Source organism: Pristiophorus japonicus, chromosome 11 (assembly GCF_044704955.1).
Source record: "Pristiophorus japonicus isolate sPriJap1 chromosome 11, sPriJap1.hap1, whole genome shotgun sequence".
Taxonomy (NCBI): Eukaryota; Metazoa; Chordata; class Chondrichthyes; family Pristiophoridae; genus Pristiophorus; species Pristiophorus japonicus.
The window spans coordinates 131,637,927-131,661,479 of NC_091987.1; the positions used below are offsets into that span (position 1 = coordinate 131,637,927).

The 23,553-nt window shown below is 44.9% G+C and overlaps 1 protein-coding gene across 9 annotated transcripts in view; it reads right to left on the minus strand.

Moving 5' to 3' along the window:
* lrch1 (leucine-rich repeats and calponin homology (CH) domain containing 1) overlaps positions 1–23,553 on the minus strand; it is a 229,371-nt gene that overhangs the window by 18,853 nt on the left and 186,965 nt on the right. For 8 of the 9 annotated variants that reach the window (XR_011595900.1, XR_011595903.1, XR_011595901.1 and 5 more), the window contains exons 17-20: positions 20,880–20,964; positions 6,439–6,555; positions 1,941–2,050; positions 975–1,112 (exon numbers count right to left, since the gene is read on the minus strand). Coding sequence is in view for 2 of the 9 variants with exons in the window: in XM_070894068.1 (XP_070750169.1) it covers positions 975–1,112; positions 1,941–2,050; positions 6,439–6,555; positions 20,880–20,964 (450 nt within the window). In the remaining 7 variants the exon portion in view is untranslated. The remainder of the gene's footprint in view (positions 1–974; positions 1,113–1,940; positions 2,051–6,438; positions 6,556–20,879; positions 20,965–23,553) is intronic. The other variant, XM_070894070.1, reaches the window with a different exon arrangement.

Genomic DNA, 23,553 nt, shown 5'->3' on the forward strand with positions numbered 1-23,553 from the left:
AATATCCCATGGCACTACTTAAAGAACAGAGAGATTCTATGGTATCCTGGCTCAAACTCCTCCCTCAACCAATAGCAAAGCAGATTAGCTGGTCATCTCATTGTTGTTTGTGGGATCTTGCAGTGTGCGAATTACTCACAAAACAACAGTGACTATCTTTCGAAAATAATATATTGTCTGTGGAGCAGAGTGGGACGTCCCAAGGATGGCAAAGGCACTATATAAAATGAAGGTTCTTTCTTCACAGCTGAGATCAGGAATATGTGTACAGATTTGCACCAGTAAACTGCTGATGTGGTTTTACGTAAAGTGAGTTCCTAATCTTAGCTACATTATCCAGGTTGGTGCGGAGTGATGGTGATGCTCTCCTCCACAGGCCCACGGGAGATGATGAACCAAACTGGGTCACTCTCCGACTGGTTCTGTTGAGAATCCCAGGAAAACATTTGGGGATACTGCATATGAGTAATTGGAGACGACCTATGCCAAGTGTAGCATGCTTGGGAAGAACAGGTGACTTTGGACCTATGGTTCCCAAAGCTCACAACCACTGGGGGTTTCTTCTGGTCATGTCTGGGATTATTGTAGACTAATTGATAAAGATTGATTACTATGATTTGTCAACAACTCCATTATGGTTGTATCATGTGCCTACCAGGAAGTTAGGAGAACTAAATTGGTCTTTTTTTGTCCAGTAATTCCTATATTCCTAAAAAACCATCAACTCCTTATTTTGGCAAAGAATGGTATATGGCACAGGAAACACAAGTAAAGACAAAAAAAGTGGACAACCGAGTCAGGATTTCCATTATTCCATATGGTTTGATCTTTCATTAGACAGGAGGAAGACATTAATAAGAAGCAGTTTACCTGCTGGTCAGTTGTTGCAGACCATGATCTTACAGTGCTGCATGCAACAAAGACCTCAACCCAAAGACAAGTGGCTGTTCCCTTACTCGAAGTGCAAGACTTACCACTGCCGGTGATGGTACGTGTATACTGAGTACTGATCGCGGGCGGATGTGATTGACTAAATGACACAGAACCACTCCGTCCATCAAGGCTGCTCCGATTTCTTCTGGCAGATTAACCTTTAGTCTTGTTTCAATATTCTGTTGAACAAGATTCAGTTATATTTGTGGGAAATACCTGGCTCTAATTTAATGCAAGTGGGTATCATAGAATTCTATTCAGATGTCCAAAGAGCCCAATTCTGAAGATATCACACCTCGCATTTCACCATGACCGATTAGCATTTTATCTGTAAGGAATTATGTTGCTAGCAGCTTCCTCATGGGTCAGCAAGCTTAGCTAGAGCAGCTGCGCCATAATGATTAAAGGGCCCAGCTGCTTCGCTGCTCGGTGCTAAATCTCAGGCAAAGGCAACTACAAATAGCCTCACCCCCATGGATTATGGAAGTTAGCCAGGGTCACTTTTCCTGAATGCTCTTCAACAATTCCTGCTGTAGGTGTACGTGTGAGAACAGAGTCTGTCTCACCTACGATGCCCCACAATCAAATACCTGACCACACTCACTGTTGAGATTTGTTTTCAAAGAAGGGAGAAAATAGGCAAAAAAAAGACACTTTGCCCATGCCTCGGATAATCTTAATAGATACTTAACTGTATCACGACTGTCCCAAGATATGATTGTGGGTCCTCTAACTCGACATTTTGGCAAATAATAAATGAATGCCTTATTGGCATGGTCGAACCATCCAATGCAAATAAGGGGACTAGTTAGTTTATGTATAAAAGTTTTAAGCATTTTCTTTTCTGCAGCATTATATGATGGTAATAGTCTGCTAAGCTATATTTTACATTTCAAAGCTGGCACACAACACAGATATGAAAAATAAATCAATGTTAAGATTTTAGTATCTACCTAAACTGTGCCTTCATATATTGAGCCAAAATACTATTAGATGCAGCACCTCACCTCCCGGAGTTGTTCTATATGTTCTTTTTCCTCTCTCATTTGTTCCATTTTTCTACGGATTGTAAATTGAGGATCCACAGAGTCAAAATGCCGCACTGACCGAAAGAAAACTGTTGAAAACAGAGGAGGTAAAACTTCACAAGTTATTAAGTTGATCTGCCACAATCCTCTTTCTACAATAATTGCTGTATTTCACTTTTGGCGCTCTCCGCCAAGTATAATTCACCATCAACTATCCCACAAGGATGGCTGCCTTCTTCAACCAGGGGAAGGCACACTGCACAACAGCCAACACACAATCAGCTTTCTCAGTTACACCTCTTCCACATTAAAAGACCAAATATATTTCAGTCTTCCCAATCAGGAGGTGGCCATGGCTCAGTGAGTAACGCTCTCACCTTTGAGTCAGAAGATTGTGGGTTCAAGTCCTTCTCCAGAAACTTGAGCACAAAATCCAGATTGACACTCCAGTGGAGGGCTGAGGGAGTGCTGCACTGTTGGATGTGCCGTCTTTTGGATGAGACGTTAAAACAAGGCCTTATCTGCCCTCTCAATTGGATGTAAAAAATCCCATGGAACTATTTTGAAGAGCAAGGGAGTTTTTTCCGTGTCCTGGGCCAATATTTATCCCTCAACCAACATCACTAAAATAGATTATCTGATCACGATCACATTGATGTTTGTGGGACCTTGTCCTGCGCAAATTGGCTGCCACATTTCCTACAGTATAACAGTGACTACACTTTAAACGTATTTTATTGGTGTAAAGTATCTTGGGACCTCCTGAGGTCGTGAAAGGTGCTATATAAATGCAAGTTCTTTCTTTTTATTCTTTTGTACTTCTGCTGAACCAACCACTAATAAAATGTTATTTTTATACGTCAACTATTCCACATTTTACATGGTTAACATCTGGATCCAACGTGCTTTTAGTTTTAGATTCAGCAGGGAGCTAGATCTCAGCAGCCCCCCATCAAACTAACAACATCTTGCACCACACAGAACCACTCCATAGCTCAGCTTTGAACATGGTCACGTGTGCTACAAGTCATGTGGCATCTCCCTCAGTAGGTCAAGACCAGTCATGGCTCATGCTGGAGGAGGGGAAAAGGGCAAGCTCCAAACTAGAAGGCCTTGATCGGTTTTAAAACAAGCTGAGGTGAGCGATATAATTTCTCCCATTTGAGTTACAAGTTCGATTTTAACCCCAAGTCAGTTGTGAAATCACATCTGCTCATGTGTTGCTCAAGAACAGCATCAGCTGGAGCCCAACAAATCGCAGATTCGGATAGCACAGGAGGCTATTCGGTCCATTGGATTTGAGCCAGCTCAGAGAGATCGATCCACTTATCCCATTCCCTGGATCTTGTTAACTTTTTCCTTTTCAAATATTTGTCCACTTATCTTTTAAAAGACGATTCAACGTTGGATGTGGCTACAGGGCTTTTTCCATGTGGTTAGCTTCTTTAAGGCTGTGGCAGCCTTTGTTACTTTTCTAGGTTGCATGTATACCCTTGTCCCAGTTCACAATGTCCTTCCCAGATCCTGACGCTGCATTTTTTGATCCTACATCTCTGCATCTGCTCCTGATTAGTCACTCTCCACAATGCTGCATCTCTGTCCAAAGCTTTTAATCATTTCGAACTGCAGGAATTACAGTAATGGATCTTAGCATGTCAGAATGCAAACTTGTGCAGAGGAGTGGGACACAAGTTGGGGTTATCTCAGCCTTCCCCCATGCTCAAAAAGCATTCTGTTCCCTACAGAGAGAATAGACTGGGCAATTAGGATAATCCAGCATCTTAGTTGCACCTCTCTTGAGAGAGTGCTACCAGGAGGGCCTGCTGACATTCTAGCACATCTGGAGGTTAGGACAGGTGTGACTTAGAATAACTGAGTCAATTAGAAGGCAAAAAGGAAAGAAAATAAGTCTGCACTAATGATATATATTTAGAAGAGGTTATGTGGTGCACCAAAGGAAGCGATTCCCAATACTACAATCCACCTAAATATTGGCTTAAAAAGGTCTATTGTGAAGGATTCTTACACCCCTTTTATTTCTTAACATCATGCTTCTCAATGACACCTGGCCTGCTTCCAAACAAATAGGTCGTGCCTTACAAATTTGATAGAGTTCTTTGAGGAAGTTAAGTTACTAATGGAAATCTGGTAGATATTGTCCACCTAGACTTTCAGAAAGCCTTTGATAAGGTACCTCACACTCGGTTACTTCACAAGATAGAATATGTGTAGGAATTTGAAACGCTGGATTAGGAATTGGCACTAATCCCACAGTCAGAAAGTTATATTTAACGGATGTGGTTTAGCCTGGAGCAACATTACTCATGGTGTCCCCCAGGGATCGGTCCTAAGCCCACCCTTCATGGTCTTTATTAATGACCTGGACAGTGCTGCTGGGAATATGGCAAGTAAGTTTTCAGATGATACCAAAATTTGCAACGGTTAAGAGGAGTGCAATCAAATCCAAAAAGATTTAGATGCGCTAAGGGAATGGTCTGCACATTGGCAAATGGCATTTAATTTATATAAACATAGCGTCACGCATGTTGGTAGAGCCAACACAGAATACACGTATCATTTCCAGGGAACAACACTGAAAGAGGCTGAGAGAAAAAGGTCCAGGTGGTATTGTGCACAGATCACAGAAGGTCCATCACCAATGTCGGAAAGGAATTTTCCAGAGTATTTTTTCCCTTTTTGACCCTGGGATTTTTCCTCGCCCAGGAGATTACATGGCTGTGAGCGGGGGGGGGGGAGGGAGGGAGGGACGGAAGAAGACGTGTTTAGTCATGATGCTCCGGCCATCATGGTGTGGGGAAGGTTTGATTGACCAGCTGGCTTTTCCTGTCCGTCAATGTCATATGTCCATATGCACACACATTCAAAAATAGATACGCAAGTCACAGTAAGAAATACAATTGGCAGGAGAATGTCAGGCCTAGAAGCCTAGAACCCTGCCATCCTGAGATGTAAAATGAGGGCATAATGACTGAATTCCACTGCAAAACCCCTAACAGCTTCCCACTCTATTTCCATTTCTTTTCTACTTCAAATGATTTGGTTTATAGTCTTGTTTTTCTAAGTTCCTGCATTTATTTTCTGGGCGGTGTAACTGACAGTGAGTAATGTTCAGCGAGCACCAGTAGTTCTCCAGCACTTCACCAAAGGAGGCCATGCTTCATATGAACCTAGATAGGGACTGCTGAAAGGTAGATATGTAGGAACAGGAGTGGGCTATTCAGCATGATGTGCTGCAACAATCCTAAACTAATCCCACTGGCCTGTCCTCTCCCTTTGCTTCAAATATTTATTTATTCTCTTCACAGATGGGCAGAAAAATAGAACATATCCTACCATAGTATTCCCTGCACTCAAAGGCCTTTATCACACACATAAATTTCACATATTCTATGTATAAATGTTATCCGTTAATTTTTGACATACTAGTGATCATTTTCAAGTTGTGTCAGCAAGTTGTGTAGCATACAAAGAAAGGTCATTGGAACATTATGCATTCAAACTGTGGATCTCAAACTGTGGATCACAGCAGAAAGGAACAAACTGCGTGAGCTCCAAATTCATCCATCAAACTTCAGACACAAGACAAGCCTTTAATCATGCATTCCCATCCAATACAATAGGCAAGCCACAATCTCTTCTGTAACATATTAAACCATCTAACTATGTACTAGGAACACCATCACTAACTCCAAAGAAAAATACCCTGTCCAACATTTCTAGATGCCCTAAAGGTTTGCTCCCCTTTCTGACGCAGGCTTTTCTAGGTTCCATGATGAAGGAGACTAAAAGTTTCCCTAGATTGGAATGACAGACTCCTTCCCAAGGCAGACTTCCTTGGTCCTCTCAAAGACAACCCACTCAATAATAATCCCATCGCTGTGTATACCTATGTTTTCCTCTGGCACAATAACAGTCAAAAGAACTATCTTCCCTTATGTAATCTCTCAATACTTGAACTAAATGCGGCCAGAAAGTTAAAATTATCTGGCACCCACCCAACTTTAGGAAGACTTTCATGGTACTCAGTTTCACAGCTATCCTCTAATACAGCTTCCTTCCGATTTATACCCCAATCCTTAAACATGCTGTGGGACTGATGAAATTTGTTCTAAACAGCTTCCCTGAAATAGTGACAACTTTAAACTATTCAATCAATTTTGAAGTGGAAGTGGATCGATAGTTTTACTCTGCCTACTTCAATCTGTCAACCAATGGACAGATCACATCACCTGAAAACATAAGCTCTGGTGACACCCCTTACGCACAAAGTCCAATAAATAGGAGTGAATTTAAGCCTGAACTACCTTGGAACCATTCTAGAATTGTTGAAGATTATGTCTGTGCTTGAATCTGGTGTACATGATTGCATGTTTTTTTTATATATTAAAATGGAGTTAGTTCATCAAAGTAAATGCACCAATACATAAACTTAGGCATTGACTACCAACACACATACCATCACTTGTGTCGTCTTCTTGTGGGGTAGTGACGGTGCTGAGTTCCTCTATGTGTGCCTGTGTCAACTTTCTGAAGGAGGGAGGAGGGGAGTCCAAAGGAGGAGCGTTGGCTTTTACTGAAAATGGCAAGGACATAAAGTAGGTACAAAGCAGGTCCAAGAAGCATTGGGCAAATGCCAAGTGGACCCGGAAAGTCAAAGATCAGGATTTAAGCACCAGTAGCAGCCATTGCGAGTTTAACGTGAATCGATACAAGATCGTACCAGGAAATTCAAGATTAAAAAGGACAAAAAAAAAGTGAAGAAACACACAACACAAAACAGATGGAGAAAAAAAATTGTTAGCTGTTGAAAAATACAAATCAAATCATGCAGTTGACTTTCTGCCACTACTAACCACTACATTGCTGCACAACGCAAATATGAGAAAAGCTACCCAAAGGCTGTTGTGTGCTCACATGTTAAATGATTAATAACTGATCAATACTTACAATCTCTTATCAGACATTAAATGCTGATTAAAAGCACTAAAGTTATGGTGTGGTATTATTTATACTGGACAAGTACAGACTGCCAGTACACAGTCTTAATTCCTACCTGATTGAAGGGCAGAATAGATTTAACACAGCAAGTAAAATCTGCCACAACTAACTGTGTGTATAATAGTGATTGACTACCAAATGAATATTTGAAAGATTTTAATTGTAAAGAGCTGTACTGACCTATAAAACCATAGACACTGGGAGACATTTGGCCCATCGTGTCTGTGTCGATTCTTTGCCACTGACCCACTCTCTCCTCTGCTTTAAGCATTTACCCAATTTTTCCTTAAAAGATGCAATGGTCTCTGCCTCAATCACTCCCATAGCCTTACGATAGCAGTTAACATTTAACTGCAATTATTTTAATAAAGTTGGCTATGGTATCACAAGGCACTAGTTGCATACATTACTCGGTTATAGCTAATTAATAAAGACACGGTGGATGCGGTTGATCGAGGATGAAAAGCAGTATGTCACAACTGGATAGAGAATGTACCATTCTGCAGTTGATGCAGGACAATCTCCTCTGCATTGATAGAGTAATTTTAAGCAGCCTGCTTACAAAAAGCATCATTTGATTCAAGTGCCCAATTTTCAGGGGATCCCCACATTGCCCCTATGTTGACTGATAACCAACAGCAACCAGACACCAGTCCCAACAAAAGCCCAGAGCATGTGACCTCCTGACTTATGGGGCCCAAGTTTTCACATGATAAAAAACGGGTGCCCCTCCGAGCTGGGCGCCCGTTTTTCGCGCCTAAAACGGCGCCGGAAAAAAAACGAGCGATTCTGGAGCGCTTTGCAGCTCCTTGTCTGCTTGGCGTGGCACCCAGGGGGGGGCGGAGCCTACACTCGCGCTGATTTTGTAAGTGGGAGGGGACAGGTACTATTTAAATTAGTTTTTTTCCTGCCGGCAAAGCTGCACGTGCGCGTTGGAGCGTTCGCGCATGCTCAGTGTGAAAAAAACATTGTCACTCGGCCATTTTTGTAGTTCTTTGTAGCTGTTTAGTTTTTGAACATTTTTTAATAAAAGTACATTGCCATCAGCACAGAGGCTTCTTGTAGCAGTGAGAAGGGTGCAGGAAGCCTCAGAAAGTTGAGGCAGCCGTTTCTCGACGACCTCCCCCTTTTGCCGTCGGGTAATGGCTCCTCAATTTCTGAGGCTTCCTGCAGCCTTCTCTCTTTCCTGCCAGCCGTCTGGAACGGCTCCATTCCCTTCCCCCCCCATACCCGTTCGGTCGGCTCCCTCCCTCCCCCCCCCCCCCCCGCGTTCGGTCGGCTCCCTCCCTCCCCCCAGCGTTCGGTCGGCTCCCTCCCTCACCTCCCCCCCCCCCCCCCCCGCGTTCGGACGGCTCCCTTCCCCCCCCCCGCGTTCGGTCGGCTCCCTCCTCCCCCCCCCCCCCGCGTTCGGTCGGCTCCCTCCCCCCCATCCTCCCGCGTTCGGTCGACTCCCTCCCCCCCCGCGTTCGGTCGGCTCCCCCCCCGCGTTCGGTCGGCTCCCCCCCCGCCCCCCCCCCCGGCGTTCGGTCGGCTCCCTCCCCCGCCCCCTCCCCCCCCCGCGTTCGGACGGCTCCCTCCCCCCCCTCCTCCCGCGTTTAGTCGGCTCCCTCCCCCCCTCCTCCCGCGTTCGTTCGGCTCCCTCCCCCCCTCCTCCCGCGTTCGTTCGGCTCCCTCCCCCCTCCTCCTCCCGCGTTCGGTCGGCTCCCTCCCCCCCTCCTCCCGCGTTCGGTCGGCTCCCTCCTCCCCCCCCGCGTTCGGTCGGCTCCCTCCCCCCCCCTCCTCCCGCGTTCGTTCGGCTCCCTCCTCCCCTCCTCCCGCGTTCGTTCGGCTCCCTCCCCCCCTCCTCCCGCGTTCGGTCGGCTCCCTCCTCCCCCCCCCGCGTTCGGTCGGCTCCCTCCTCCCCCTCCTCCCGCGTTCGGTCGGCTCCCTCCTCCCCCCCCCGCGTTCGGTCGGCTCCCTCCTCCCCCTCCTCCCGCGTTCGGTCGGCTCCCTCCTCCCCCCCCCGCGTTCGGTCGGCTCCCTCCTCCCCCTCCTCCCGCGTTCGGTCGGCTCCCTCCTCCCCCCCCGCGTTCGGTCGGCTCCCTCCTCCCCCTCCTCCCGCGTTTGGTCGGCTCCCTCCTCCCCCGTTCGGTCGGCTCCCTCCTCCCCCGTTCGGTCGGCTCCCTCCTCCCCGCCTGCGTTTGGTCGGCTCCCTCCTCCCGCGTTTGGTCGGCTCCCTCCTCCCCATCCGCCCACGTTCGGTAGGTTCCCTCCTCCCCCTCCTCCCGCGTTCGGTCGGCTCCCTCCTCCCCCCCCGCGTTCGGTCGGCTCCCTCCCCCCCCCTCCTCCCGCGTTCGTTCGGCTCCCTCCTCCCCTCCTCCCGCGTTCGTTCGGCTCCCTCCCCCCTCCTCCCGCGTTCGGTCGGCTCCCTCCTCCCCCCCCGCGTTCGGTCGGCTCCCTCCTCCCCCTCCTCCCGCGTTTGGTCGGCTCCCTCCTCCCCCGTTCGGTCGGCTCCCTCCTCCCCGCCTGCGTTTGGTCGGCTCCCTCCTCCCGCGTTTGGTCGGCTCCCTCCTCCCCATCCGCCCACGTTCGGTAGGCTCCCTCCTCCCCCTCCTCCCGCGTTCGGTCGGCTCCCTCCTCCCCCTCCTCCCGCGTTTGGTCGGCTCCCTCCTCCCCCTCCTCCCGCGTTCGGTCGGCTCCCTCCCCCCCCCCCTCCTCCCGCGTTCGGTCGGCTCCCTCCTCCCGCGTTCGGTCGGCTCCCTCCTCCCCGCCCGCGTTTGGTCGGCTCCCTCCTCCCCGCCCGCGTTTGGTCGGCTCCCTCCTCCCCCTCCTCCCGCGTTTGGTCGGCTCCCTCCTCCCCCTCCTCCCGCGTTCGGTCGGCTCCCTCCCCCCCCCCTCCTCCCGCGTTCGGTCGGCTCCCTCCTCCCCCCCGCCCGCGTTCGGTCGGCTCCCTCCCCCCCCCCCCTCCTCCCGCGTTCAGTCGGCTCCCTCCCTCCTCCCGCGTTCAGTCGGCTCCCTCCTCCCCCTCCTCCTGCGTTCGGTCGGCTCCCTCCTCCCCCTCCTCCTGCGTTCGGTCGGCTCCCTCCTCCCCCTCCTCCCGCGTTCGGTCGGCTCCCTCCTCCCCCTCCTCCTGCGTTCGGTCGGCTCCCTCCTCCTGCGTTCGGTCGGCTCCCTCCTCCCCCTCCTCCTGCGTTCGGTCGGCTCCCTCCTCCCCCTCCTCCCGCGTTCGGTCGGCTCCCTCCTCCCCCTCCTCCTGCGTTCGGTCGGCTCCCTCCTCCCCCTCCTCCTGCGTTCGGTCGGCTCCCTCACCCCCCCTCCTCCCGCGTTCGTTCGGCTCCCTCCTGCCCCTCTTCCCGCGTTCGGTCGGCTCCCTCCTACCCCCCGCCCACGTTCGGTCGGCTCCCTCCTCCCCCCCCGCCCACGTTCGGTCGGCTCCCTCCTCCCCCTCCTCCCGCGTTCGGTCGGCTCCCTCCTCCCCCTCCTCCCGCGTTCGGTCGGCTCCCTCCTCCCCCCCGCCCACGTTCGGTCGGCTCCCTCCTCCCCCTCCTCCCGCGTTCGGTCGGCTCCCTCCTCCCCCCCGCCCACGTTCGGTCGGCTCCCTCCTCCCCCTCCTCCCGCGTTTGGTCGGCTCCCTCCTCCCCCCCGCCCACGTTCGGTCGGCTCCCTCCTCCCCCTCCTCCCGCGTTCGTTTGGCTCCCTCCTGCCCCTCTTCCCGTGTTCGGTCGGCTCCCTCCTCCCCGCCCGCGTTCGGTTGACTCCCTCGTTTTGTGAGGCTTGCTGCAGAATTCTCCCTGGCTGAAGCACTTTCACACAGGTAGGAAGATGGTTTATTTAATCTTTTCTTTGCTTATAAATGTTTATTCAGGTTAGATTTATTTGTATAATATTTGTAGAAATATAAATAAGGATTTATTGTAGAATTTAATGAGTTCCCTTCCCCCCCCACCTCCGCCCCACCTCGTTCTGGACGCCTGATTTGTAACCTGCGCCTGATTTTTTAATGTGTAGAACAGGTTTTTTCAGTTCTACAAAAATCTTCACTTGCTCCATTCTACTTGAGTTTGGAGTACGTTTTCACTGTGGAAACTTTCAAATCAGGCGTCAGTGGCCGGACACCCCCCCTTTTGAAGAAAAAATTCTGTTCCAAAGTAGAACTGTTCTACCTGACTAGAACTGCAGAAAAAAAAATGTGGAGAATTGCGAATTCTAAGATAGTCCGTTCTCCACCAGTTGCTCCTAAAAATCAGCCGCAAATCATGTGGAAACTTGGGCCCATGGAGTCCCCAATCCCTTACATCGATGGCTATATTTGGGGCATTCAAGAAACTTGGGCATGAGGATGGGATCGGGGTTAACTGAATCCAGGCCAAGTTTCTGACCACTCCGTTGGGATTACCACTGAAGTTACAGCAGGAGTCCACCAGAATGGCCAATGACTTCCCCCCAAATTATTAATAAAAAACATGGGTTGTGTTTGATTAACTGAATAGACAAACAGAATGAAGTGGAAGTGATATATTTGTTCTCTTAAAAAAACATTTGATAAATTGGGACATTTATTGAAAAGATTAAAGCTCATGTTATTCAAGACGAAGTGGTGCCATGGATAGAGTGATGGATGAGAGATAGAAAGCAGAGAGTAGAAAAAGACGGATATTTTTCAAATTGGCAAATGTTGTTCATCATGTGCATCAGGACATGAGCTAAGAGTGAATAATACTAAACTCTGCTAATGATAAAGTAAGAGGCAAGGCAAAATTGCAGGAGAGCAAGGGAGAACAAAAAGAGGTTAAGGGCATTAATAAGATTTGTGGCAAAATAATAAAGATAAAAATAAAATGGTACACAGTATATAGAAAATGAAAATTACCCTAAATGGTAAAATTCTCAATGGTGTGGAGGAACTGAGGGATCTAGGGGTATTGATACACAGATCTTTGAATGCAGGGTCATAGATGGAAAAATCATATAGAGGACAAATGAGATTCTGGGGTTTATATATAGGGGCACTGAAAACAAAGCAAGGCAGTGATGACAAATCTCTTCACCATTGGTTGAGCTGTAGTGAGGGCACTGTGCCTAGACTTGAGCACCCCATTACAGAATCAATTTTGGAACCATGGAAAAAGTGCAGTATAGATTCATTAGGGTAATACCAGGATGAGAGCTTGGCCAGTAGGGAGTGAAATTAGGAAGCATTTATTCACACAAAGGGATTTGGAATTCTGGAACTCTCTACCTAAAAGGCAATTAACGTTTTCAAGACTGGGATAAATAGATTATTGTTTGTTTAGTATATCAAGGGTTATGAAAAAAAGGAGAGTAAATGGAGTTGAGGTACAAATCAGTCATGATCTAACAGGCTTGAGGAACTGAATGGCCTATTCCTGTTCCTATAGCGCAGGAGTGCAAAGGGAGAGAAAGAAACCTTTAGAAAGGTCACTGCTTACACAGTCCCATCATTTCTTTTGCTTCTAATCAAGGTGAGGGATTTTACTACTGAGAAACAAAACACTTACATTTTGGGCACCCAGTGCTGCAGCACCCACTTCCAGGCCAGCTGAGGGTTAGCTGCACAGTCATTCTCCCCTCGTCCTGACATAGCAATGTGCTGCTTTTTATTTCTTCTCCGGATGTGAGTGTCGCTGGCAAGGGTGCATTCATTGCCTATCACTAGTTGCCCCGAGAAGTGGTGGTTAGCATTCTCCTTTGAGATGCTTCAGTCCTTGAGGTAATGGTGCTCCTAAAATAGTGATTTCCAAGTCATGCCATGTGTGTAACTTGGAGGGAAACTAGGAAGTGATGGTGTGATCATGATCCTGTTGCTCTTGGCATTCTCACTGCTAGAGGTCACAGGATTGGGAGGTGCTTTTGAAGTATGCTTGATGATAGAACATACTTCATCCGCAGTGTGCACCCTAAGAATTCAAGTTAAGAATTGAAGCAAGTCTTCCTCGATTTCAAGGGACTGCCTATGAGGAGGAAGCTTTTGGTGGAGAGAGTCAACTAATGGCAGGGTTGCCAGTCAAACAAACTGCTATGCCCTGGATGGCGTCGATCTTCTTGAGTGTTGTTGGGGCTGCACCCATCCAGGTGAGCGGTGAGTACTGCATCACCCTCCTTATCTGAACCTTGTGGATGGTAGAATAGCTGAGGAATCAGGAGATGAACCAATCATTGCAGAGTGTCAAGCCACTGCCCTACTTTTGCAGCCACAGTACTGATACGGTTGGTCGTGTTAAGCTGCCAGTCACACTATTGATGGTGAAGGACTCACCATTGGTGGAGGTGTACCACTGAAGGTAAGGTGAAAGTAGTTGGGCTTTTTCTTATTGATGGTCATTGCGAAACATGTATATGATACCAATGTTACTTGCCACATATCAGCCCAAGCCTGGATACTGTCCAGGTCCTGCTTCATAATCAAAGGAGTTGTGAATGAAGTCAGGCACTGGAATAATCAACAAACACACCACTCCTGACCTGAGATGAGGAATGGTCACTAATGGCGCAGCTTAAAACGCTTATGCAGAGGGTGGTACTGCGAGGAATTCCTGCAGCGATGTCCTGGAACTGCGATGATGGATTGGCCTGCGACAACCATGACCATCTTTCTATGTGTCAGGCATAACTCCAGGCACTGGAAGTGCCTTGATCAACTAGTAACTATACTATTTGGTATGGGGGGGGGGGGGGGGGGCGGAGCGGAAAATGAAGTAAGCAGTCTCTTTGGCATTGAGGTGGCTTCAAGAAGATGCACAACTCAATGAAAATTCGATCGGAGTCATTTTTTTCTGTGGCAAAATTGCTAATCTAATACATGAACCAGCCAGATCTACAGCACTTCAGGCCATTGCTGATCTAGACAAGCCAGTCTGGCTCACGAATGGAGCCTGAAAGGTTAACCATTATAGGGGGAGGGATTTTTCCCACTCAGCTCTAGATAACTGCAAGTCAATACACGAATAGGTTGATAGGTTGGGTGGTCCGCACTGGAGAAGAAGCAGCTTACCAAAAAGAAAAGTGCCCTCAATGCAGAAAGGCTTTGTGGTTTAACACATAATTGGGGGTTCCCAGGCCCTGCTCCCACCAACCTGCGACTATGTTCTCTGGTTTAGGTGAGTGGGAAGTGACCCTACTGAAGAAAGTGCACACCTCATTTCAGTCAAACAGAAATTCCATCTATGTGGATTTCTCAGTAGTTTGGTTTGCAAACTCGAAAATGGTGCCAGATACCCAGTTGACCAAAACAAATGGGTCTTGATTCCAACCTCAGAAATCACCCTTCACTGCACCAGTCTGCCAACTTTAAATTATCCAGCCAGCCATTCTGTGCCCTCTCTCAATGGGCAATACATATTATTGCCTAATTAGGGCTAGTTTTATGCCACATGTCCACGAAGAACTGGATTAAGACTGGCCAATCTCATTTACATAGCCACAGGAAAAATTAAATTTTGGCCCATCAGTCAGGGCTAAATTCAAACTCTGGTCTCAGATGAAAGGCCAGCTTACTAACCCACAGCAGCATTCAATTCCTGTGCTTTAATGAGGAAATTACACACATCTCCATCGAGACTTGATGATTGTCCTTTAACCTCTGGGAACTTATCTGAATACAGCCTAGACTGATGGGATGACCATCTACTCAATTGCACTTGGCCAATCTAAACCAAGTTCCCAGTGGACAAGGGTCCACAGCACAAACCTAGCCATAATTGTTTTCAGAGAGGCAGCAAGAATGGTTGGTATGGGAAATAGATGTCACACTGGTGCAGAAGGTGGTGCTTTTCTGAGACTGGGTTAGAACACATTTTGGGGGTAGACTTGAGGGAGCCTTTACTATTGATAGACATGCCCTATGCTGATACTGCATATCAGAATGTAAAGTATTCCACTCTCCAGCTCCTAAACTCCCACCTTGAACACAACAAAAGGAAAACAAAACCACTTAAACTGCAGTGGCAAGCTGATACCCAGGATATCATCTCATAGTTTTCCTCCCTGTATGTTCAGTTACTCATATTTAGCACCTTTTTTGTGTGCAATTGGCAGATTTGTTCCCTTTACTTGAATTGATTGGAACAGTTAAAAGTGCCATAAGCCCCGATGTTATTCACTTAAAATGCTGGAGATAACCGCTAATCATTAATAACAAGTTTCGCAAAATTCAAAGCAGATGAATTTAACTGGGAGAAAGCTCTGGACCGTACCAAGCTGTAATTACCAATGTAATTTCTTTAATGAAGCACTGCATTCAGAGACAAGTAGTCATCAGATTGCAAACAATTCAGTAAGTTAAAAATGTAAATCCACAATTAAAGGTTTAACAGTGGAAATAACAATGGATATTTTGCATTTCAAAGTGGAACCTCCGACTAATAGGATAATAGGCCTTTTGATATAGGGGACAAGATCAAGCCAACATGCACGCAGGCTTTCCTTTCCTCATTGCCCAAAATGAACAACAGTGACAAACACATTTTTAAATGAAATTGTGTGACTAATGAGTAGACAAAATAAATGTTGGCATATTCCTATGTAAGGAAATTTCTGGTTCAGATGTTTCTCTTTATGTCTAGTTAAGTGAGGGGGAGGATCCAGTTGTCGTGGTCCATGCAGGAACCAATGACTTAGGTAGAACTAGGAATGAGGTTCTGCTGAGAGAGTTTGAAGAGTTTGGGTCCAAATTAAAATGCAGAACCTCAAAGATAATATCTGGATTGTTACCTGAATCACACACAAATTGGCAAAGGACAAGCAGATCAGAGAGTTAAATGTATGGCTCAAAGAGTGTTGTGGGAGGAAGGGGTTTCGATTCATGGGGTAATGGCACTAAGAGGAAGCTGTTCCATTGGGAAGGGCTGGGAGCAGTGTCCTGACTAATCGAATAACTAGGGCTGCAGATAGGCCCTTAAACTAAAAAGGTGGAGGGTCAGATGAGGGGAAATTTAGAAATCTAAAGAGAAAAGTCAAGACAATGGAGCAGTGTAGCGAAAAAGGTGAATGTAGGGAATAATGGTAAAATGTTAAAATTAATGGCTCTTTATCTGAATGCATGAAGCAGTCATAAAAAGGGATCTGCAAGAAATGAAACCAGGCTAAATATAAACAAAACAGGAAAGGAGAGAATAAGAAAGACTAAACTAAGAGTGGACATAGATGGCCAGGGAATAAATAGAGTTATAGAAAAAGATGGTTTAAAAAGAGAGGAACTTCTACTAAAAATTAGTGAAACTGTTTGTACAGCAATGCACACAGTGTCCGCAATAAAATAGGGGAACTGGAGGCAATAATGACATGATGAGGAACCAGATATAGTAGAGATTACTGAGACATGGCTACAGAAAAATCAGGACTGGGAATTAAACACTGCAGGGTCCAACATAGTTAGAAAAGATCGAGAGGGGTAAAAGGAGGTGGAGTAGCTTAACCTATTAGAGATAACATAATGGCAGGAGAAAAAAATGACACAGCTATCAGTAAAACGAAAACAGAATCCATGTGGATAGAAATAAAAGATAATAAAGGATCAATCACACTAATAAGGATAGTCTACAAACCACCTAATAGTGTGAGGGAAGTGGAAGAAGAAATAGGCAAACAAATTAGGGAAATGAGTCAAAAACACAGAATATTAACAATGGGGGAATTTCAACGACCGCAAAATTAATTGGCCAGAAGAGGTAGGTAAAGGGGATAAGAGAATGGAGTTCTGACAATGTGTACAGGACTCCTTTCTAACCCAATATGTAAGAAGCCGGACAAGGGAGGATTCGCTACCAGATATAATAAGGGGGAATGAACTGGGCAATAGTGACCATAATACAATTCGCTTTAAGATAATAATTGAGAAGGACATAAGTATGACAAAGAGCAGGGTAATAGATTGGAGAAAAGCTGGTTTGAAGGGGTTGAGAATAGAACTTGGGAAAATATAATGGACAACAATACTGGCAAGCAATGATGTAAAGCAGCAATGGGAAACATTTAAAACGGTGTTCAACAGAGTCCAGGAAGAATATATTCCGCTAAAAATCAAGAACAAACTAAACACTAATGAGCGACTGTGGATGAATAAAGACATTAGATAAAAAATAAAGGTAAGGAAAGAGGCATCCACTAAATACATGGTCAGCGGGGGAGAGCATGATAAGGGAGAATACGAAGAGATTAGGAAAGAAGAAAAAAAACAATTAGGAATGCAAAGAGGAACTATGAAATTAAATTATCAAAGAACATAAAACAAATAGTAAAATATTCTACAGGCATATAAGTTCAAAAAAGGACAGTCATGATGGGAATAGGACCACTAAGGGACAGTCAGGATAAAATCACAGGCAGCGATAGCGAAATGGCAAAAATATTAAATAATTACTTGGCTTCAGTATTTACCAGGGAGACAGATCAGGTGGACATGACATCAAAAGATGAGATTATAAATGATATAACCACATTTAAAATAAAAAGGAGAAATATGAAATAAACTAATCAAACTCAAAGAGGATAAAACCCCTGGTCCAGATGGATTACATCCACGCATTTTAAAAGAACCTAGGGAAGAGATTTAATAATTCATTGGAAAAAGATGTAGTGCCAGAGGACTGGCGGATAGCTAACACAATGGGGGGGAAATTGTGAATGGAGGCTTCCTTCATATGAACACCTCCAATCTGAAAAAAATCTACAAAAGTACCTGGTGGTCACGGAGGAACGTAGGACCCCGTTCGAAGGCCTAGATTCGCTGTGAAGCACATGGGAAGATGCCTTTCAGGTAAGTACGTACAAGCTGGAGTCACGTGGGCCTGGACCACCAATCACTATGCAGTATTCTCACTGATAATGGGAACTCTGTTTGTACGGACTCCCATTACTATCAATGAGAAAAACACCTAAAACACTGAAACACAGCATAATAAATAAAACACCTCACATATTTAAAATTAATTGAAATTAAATATAATTAAATGTAATTAAATGTTTTAGAAGAAAAAAAAAATTTTGGGAATTTTTTTAAATGTGTTTTAATAGTGTTAAAAATAAACTTATCTTAATTGAAATGGTTTTTAATATAAAAATGAATGTTTAAATTTAATTTTTAGATGTTTTAAAGCTCTTATGCTGGTAAAAGTAAGCTATGTATCTGCTTTTACCAGACGTGAAAGTTTGAAGGACATTCGCTGGGCATGAGTTGGGCAAATAGCCCAATCTCTGCCTCGCGGATGTCCTTCTCCCGGGGATGCGGAGGATCTGTCAAGAGAAATCTTGACAGATTGGAAAAGCCGGTTCTCAGCGCATGCGCATCGCGCCCCAAAAAATAGCTTTTGCAAGGCCTGGCCAGGTCCGTGCGCACTTTGTACAGATCCAGAAAGGTCAGAAATTTCGGCCTAATAACTACATTTAAGAAGGGAGATAGAACATGTCCAGGGAACTACAAACCAGTCAGCTTAACATCGGTGGTAGGAAAAATGGAATCACGACTAAAGGAAAAAATGCAACATCTGGAAATCAAAAATATAATAATTAAGTCAACATGGATTTCAAAAGGAAAAGCCTGGCTTGACCAACCTCACTGAATTCTTTGAAGAGCTAACAGTGAGGGTAGACAAGGGTAATGTACTAGATGTAATTTATCTAGATTTCCAAAAGACCTTCGATAAGGTACCACATAATAGACGTCTGGTGGTCATGAAAGGTGCTATATAAATGCAAAAAGAAAGTCTTTCTTTTCTTTTAATGAATAAGGTCAGAGAATGCAGAGTCAGGGGGCAAGGAGCAGAATAGATAGCTAGCTGGTTTCAAGACAGATAGCAGAGAATACAGGTAAAGGGTAGCTATTCAGAGTTGCAGAAGGTGGAAAGTGGGGTCTCACAAGGATCAGTGCTGGGACCAATGTTGTTCACAATTTATATAGCGATTTAGACTTTGGAATCAAAAACACAATTTCTAAATTTGCGGACTACACTAAATTGGGGGGGATAATCAATACCGAGGACTGCAACAAGTTACTAGAAGACATTAATAAACTTGTAGAATGGGCATATAATTGGGAAATGAATATCAACACAGATAAATGAGAGGTATTACATTTTGGTTACAAAAATAAGGGGGTTACATATTATTTGGAAAATAAGAATCTAAATGGGTTAGAAGAGCAAAGGGATCTTGAAGTACAAATGCACAAATCACTAAAGGTAGTGATGCAGGTTAATAAGGTCATTAAAAAAGGAAACCAAGCACGAGGGTTTATTTCTCGAGGGGCAGAATTGAGAAGTTATGCTAAACTTGTATCGAACCTCGGTTAGACCATACTTGGAGAACTGTGTACAGTTCCGATCGCCATATTATAAAAAGGATATAGAGGCACTGGAGAGGGTGCAGAGAAGATTTACAAGGATGATATCAGAAATGCGAGGGTATACATATCAGGAAAGGATTAACAGGCTGGGTCTCTTCTCTCTTGAAAAGAGAAGGCTAAGGGGTGACCTAATAGAGGTATTAAAATTCTGAAAGGTTTTGATAGAGTAGGCACAGAGAGTGTTTCCACTTGTGGGAAGAGCAAAATTAGAGGCCATCAATACAAGATCATCACCAAGAAATCAAATAGGGAATTCAGAAGAAACTTCTTTACCCAGACAGTGGTGGGAATGTGGAACATCGCTACCACAGCGAGTGGTTGAAGCGAATAGTATCGATACATTTCCGGGGGGGGGGGGGGGGGGGCGGGCTGGATAAGCATATGAGGGAGAAAGGAATAGAGGGCTGTGCTGATAGATTTAGATGAGGAAAGACAGGAGGAGGCTCAAGTAGAGCATAAACGCCGGCATGGACTGGTTGGGCTGAATGGCCTGTAATCTTATGTAAGTCACTATTTACTGGATTGGTATTCATTAATCAACAGGCAAAACAGCCACAAACTGAAAATGTACAGCCTTAATGGTCTATGGAGGAGTGAGACGCGCAAGATTTGTGTAAATGTGAGATGTGCAAATCATTATCACTCTCACAATGGCAACAAAAAACAAAATTAAAAGAAAATAATATTGATCAATAGAACTATTCTGTTGACCTATACCACATGAACATGCATTCCCAGTCAAGGCTTTATTGTGATGGTTAGGTAACTGTCCCACAAGCTGCTGAGGAACTAGGATAGCAGACATAACAACATAAACATATATCCACACATTCATTCTTCATTTACTTCAAATCAGACATCTTCAGAAACAGCAAACCTTGGCTTCTACACACAATCTAACAAATTCTGGCCTTAAAGTGAACGTTACTGCAAACTAGTTTACAAATACGGATACTTAATATTGCCACCATTGTGGAGCCCACAGTGACCTGTTTGAGGTTACTCAATCTATTAACAGAAATCACAGCCAAAGTGGCAGACTGGGCTGAACTGTCCGTGCAGGTTTACAATGATGTATTGGGTGCTGTTTGGTCAGAAGATAACCAAGAATCTAGACACCAGCCCACAACGGCAACCTGATCAAAATTTGAACATAAACTTTTTAAAAATTCTGCATAGACCTCAACAAAGTGGTGGAAAACTCTAACAATTGTCCCAAAGCACTTAAACTTAATGCCTTAGCGCAGTAAACAGGTACTGAGCCAATAACCATGCTAATGTGTTATGCAATGTGTCATTGATAATATGTGATTGTATGCATTCCAAAGGGCAGTGATCTTTTTACCTCACTTCGACTGAAAGAATTCCCCAAAGATTTCGTCTTTCCCATTAAAGAGAGATGCTTCATAATTCCCACCATTACCTCAAAGGTTTCTTTTTGAGAGTCATGTCTAAATAATAGATGGCCATTCTTTGAGAAACCCTTTTAATCTCACGGTACATTGCCTTGGAGTAAGAGGACGGCTGCCTCTTATTGTGATCCAGCTGAAAAGATTACTTACCAGATCGTGGCTTCAGTCCAAAAGGAGCTGTGGGGGATGCTATAGGAGACAATGTGGGAGTCACTGTGGGAGTCTTCTCTTCATCCTATAAGATTTTAAATGAACTTAGTTGAAAGAAATACTCAGCTCAGTTATCACGACTGCAGGTCCCTCTGTAGTATATGTTTTGACATGCAACTTAAAAAAAATTCTACATTGAATTGGAACAATTTCTAATTGCAGATGTGTGCAGTGAATCACCAATATTACTATGTTAAGGAACAGATGACTGCAATTTGCAAACACCTTGTGAAGCAATATCGCTGCCGAGGGTGCATCCTCTGAAATATAAATCTTTCCTGGCTTTGGGACACAGCAGTACTGAAATCTATATGTGGTAAGATTCATTTTGACAATAGCAAAATACTGCGGATGCTGAAATCCAAAACAACAAACAGAAAATGCTGGAAACACTCAGCAGGCCAGGCAGCGTCCGTGGGGAGAGAATTTTTCAGGTCTGAGACCCTTCGTCAGAACTGAAAAAGTTAGAGATGTAACAGATTTTAAGCAGGTGCGGAGGCTTGAATGTAGGGTGTATGATTAAGAAGTTTGCCGATGATACAAAAATTGGCTGTGTGGTTGATAATGAAGAAGAAAGCTGTAGATTGCAGGAAGATGTCAATGAACTGGTCAGGTGGGCAGAGCAAATGGAATTCAATCCAGAGAAGCGTGAGGTAATACATTTGGGGAGGGCTAACAAGGCAAGGGAATACACAATAAATGGTAGGATACTGAGAAGTGTAGAGAAACAAAGGGACTTTGGAATGCATGTCAACAGATCCCTGAAGGTAACAGGCCAGATAGATAAGATGGTTAAGAAGGCATATGGAATACTTGCCTTTATTAACCGAGGCATAGAATACCAGAGCAGGGAGGTTACGCTTAAACTGTATAAAACACTAGTTACGTCACAGCTAGAGTACTGCATGCAATTCTGGTCACCACATTACAGGAAAGATGTGTTTGCACTAGAGAGGGTACACAGGAGATTTTCGAAGGTGTTGCCCCGACTGGAGAATTTTAGCTATGAGGAAAGATTGAATTTGTTTTCTTTGGAACAGAGGAGGCTGAAGGGAGACTTTATTGAGATGGCATAGATTTAAAGTAATTGGTAGGAGGTTTAGAGTGGATTTGAGAGGAAATGTCTTCACCCAGAGGATGGTGGGGTTCGGGAACTCACTGCCTGAAAGGGTGGTAGAGGCAGAAACCCTCACCATATTTAAAAAGTACTTGGATATGCACTTGAAGTGCAGTAACCTACAAGGCTATGGACCAAGAGCTAGAAAGTGGGATTAGGCTAGATTGCTCTTTGTCGACCTGCGTGGACACAATGGGCCGACATGGCTTCCTTCCGTGCTGTAAATTTCTATGATTTTATGAGAGGCAGGGAAAGGGGGAGGGGAGGAAAGAACAGAAGGGATGGTCTGTGAGTGGAGTGAAGGGAAGGCAGGAGTGATCAAATGTTGCAAATAGGATGGCAGAATCATAAACTGCTGCCTCCTGAAAAAAAATAGGGGCAGAAAGTTATGGACTTAAATTGTTGAACTCGATGTTGAGTCCAGAGGCTGTAAAGTGCCTAATTGAAGGATGAAGTGCTGTTTCTCAAGCTTACGGTGAGCTTCGCTGGAACAGTGCAGGAGGCCGAGGACGGAGAGATCAGAGTGGGAGTGGAGCGGAGAATTAAAGTGACAGGCGACTGGAGGCTCGGGGTCACGCTTATGGACTGAATGGAGGTGCTCCGCAAATCGGTCACCCAATCTGCGTTTGGTCTCTCCAATGAAAGGAGACTGCATTGTGAGCAGTGAATACATTTTCAACTTTTATCTCCCTTTTTATAATGTATTGTGCAGTTAAATTAAAAGAAATTCAACAATGTTATGTTGTCAAAAGCAATTTACGTCTTTAAATCACATATTGTAACAAAAACACAGTAACGATAATTTCAGCAATCTGGCCTGAGAGATCTCACACTCCTAATTCTGATCTCATTACAACTGGTTACTTGCACCAGTTGTCAGTGGGGCACTCCAATGGGAGATGACATTTTTGACTAGAGAGGGTACACAGGAGATTTCCGAGGATGTTGCCTGGACTGGAGAATTTTAGCTATGAGGAATGTGATTTTATATCCATCTTTTCCAAAAGAAATGAGTCCCATTTCCCATTGCGCTGCACATGGGGAACTAAGACCAAGTGTAATCTTCAGGTGAAACTGAGTTAGAGGCTAGGAGCTAATTGGACCAGGACATGCAGGTCTAATTCAGTCCCCCATTTATAAGTCATATATTCTGTTATTCTTATATTTCCATTATAAGTTTATGTAAGCAGTTTCCATTATAAATATGACAGGAATTTATAATGGCAAAGGTTGACAGGAGGTGCAAGTAGATGTTAAGATTTTTAATAAATTACATAGACAGCTTCAGCCAGCCATGTGTCTTGGAGACCAGTGTGAGCATCCCACTGTCCTGTGTCAAAGTTGGTATGTAGGTGACCAATACATGCAGCTGGCTGCAAACAAGTAGACCTAATCATCGTAAATCAAAATGTCCCAGAAGGAATTTTTTTAATGATTCAATGTATTTTAGCTTTACACAGGATACAGTCCATTAGTTGTGTCCTTTGGGCTGCTCTG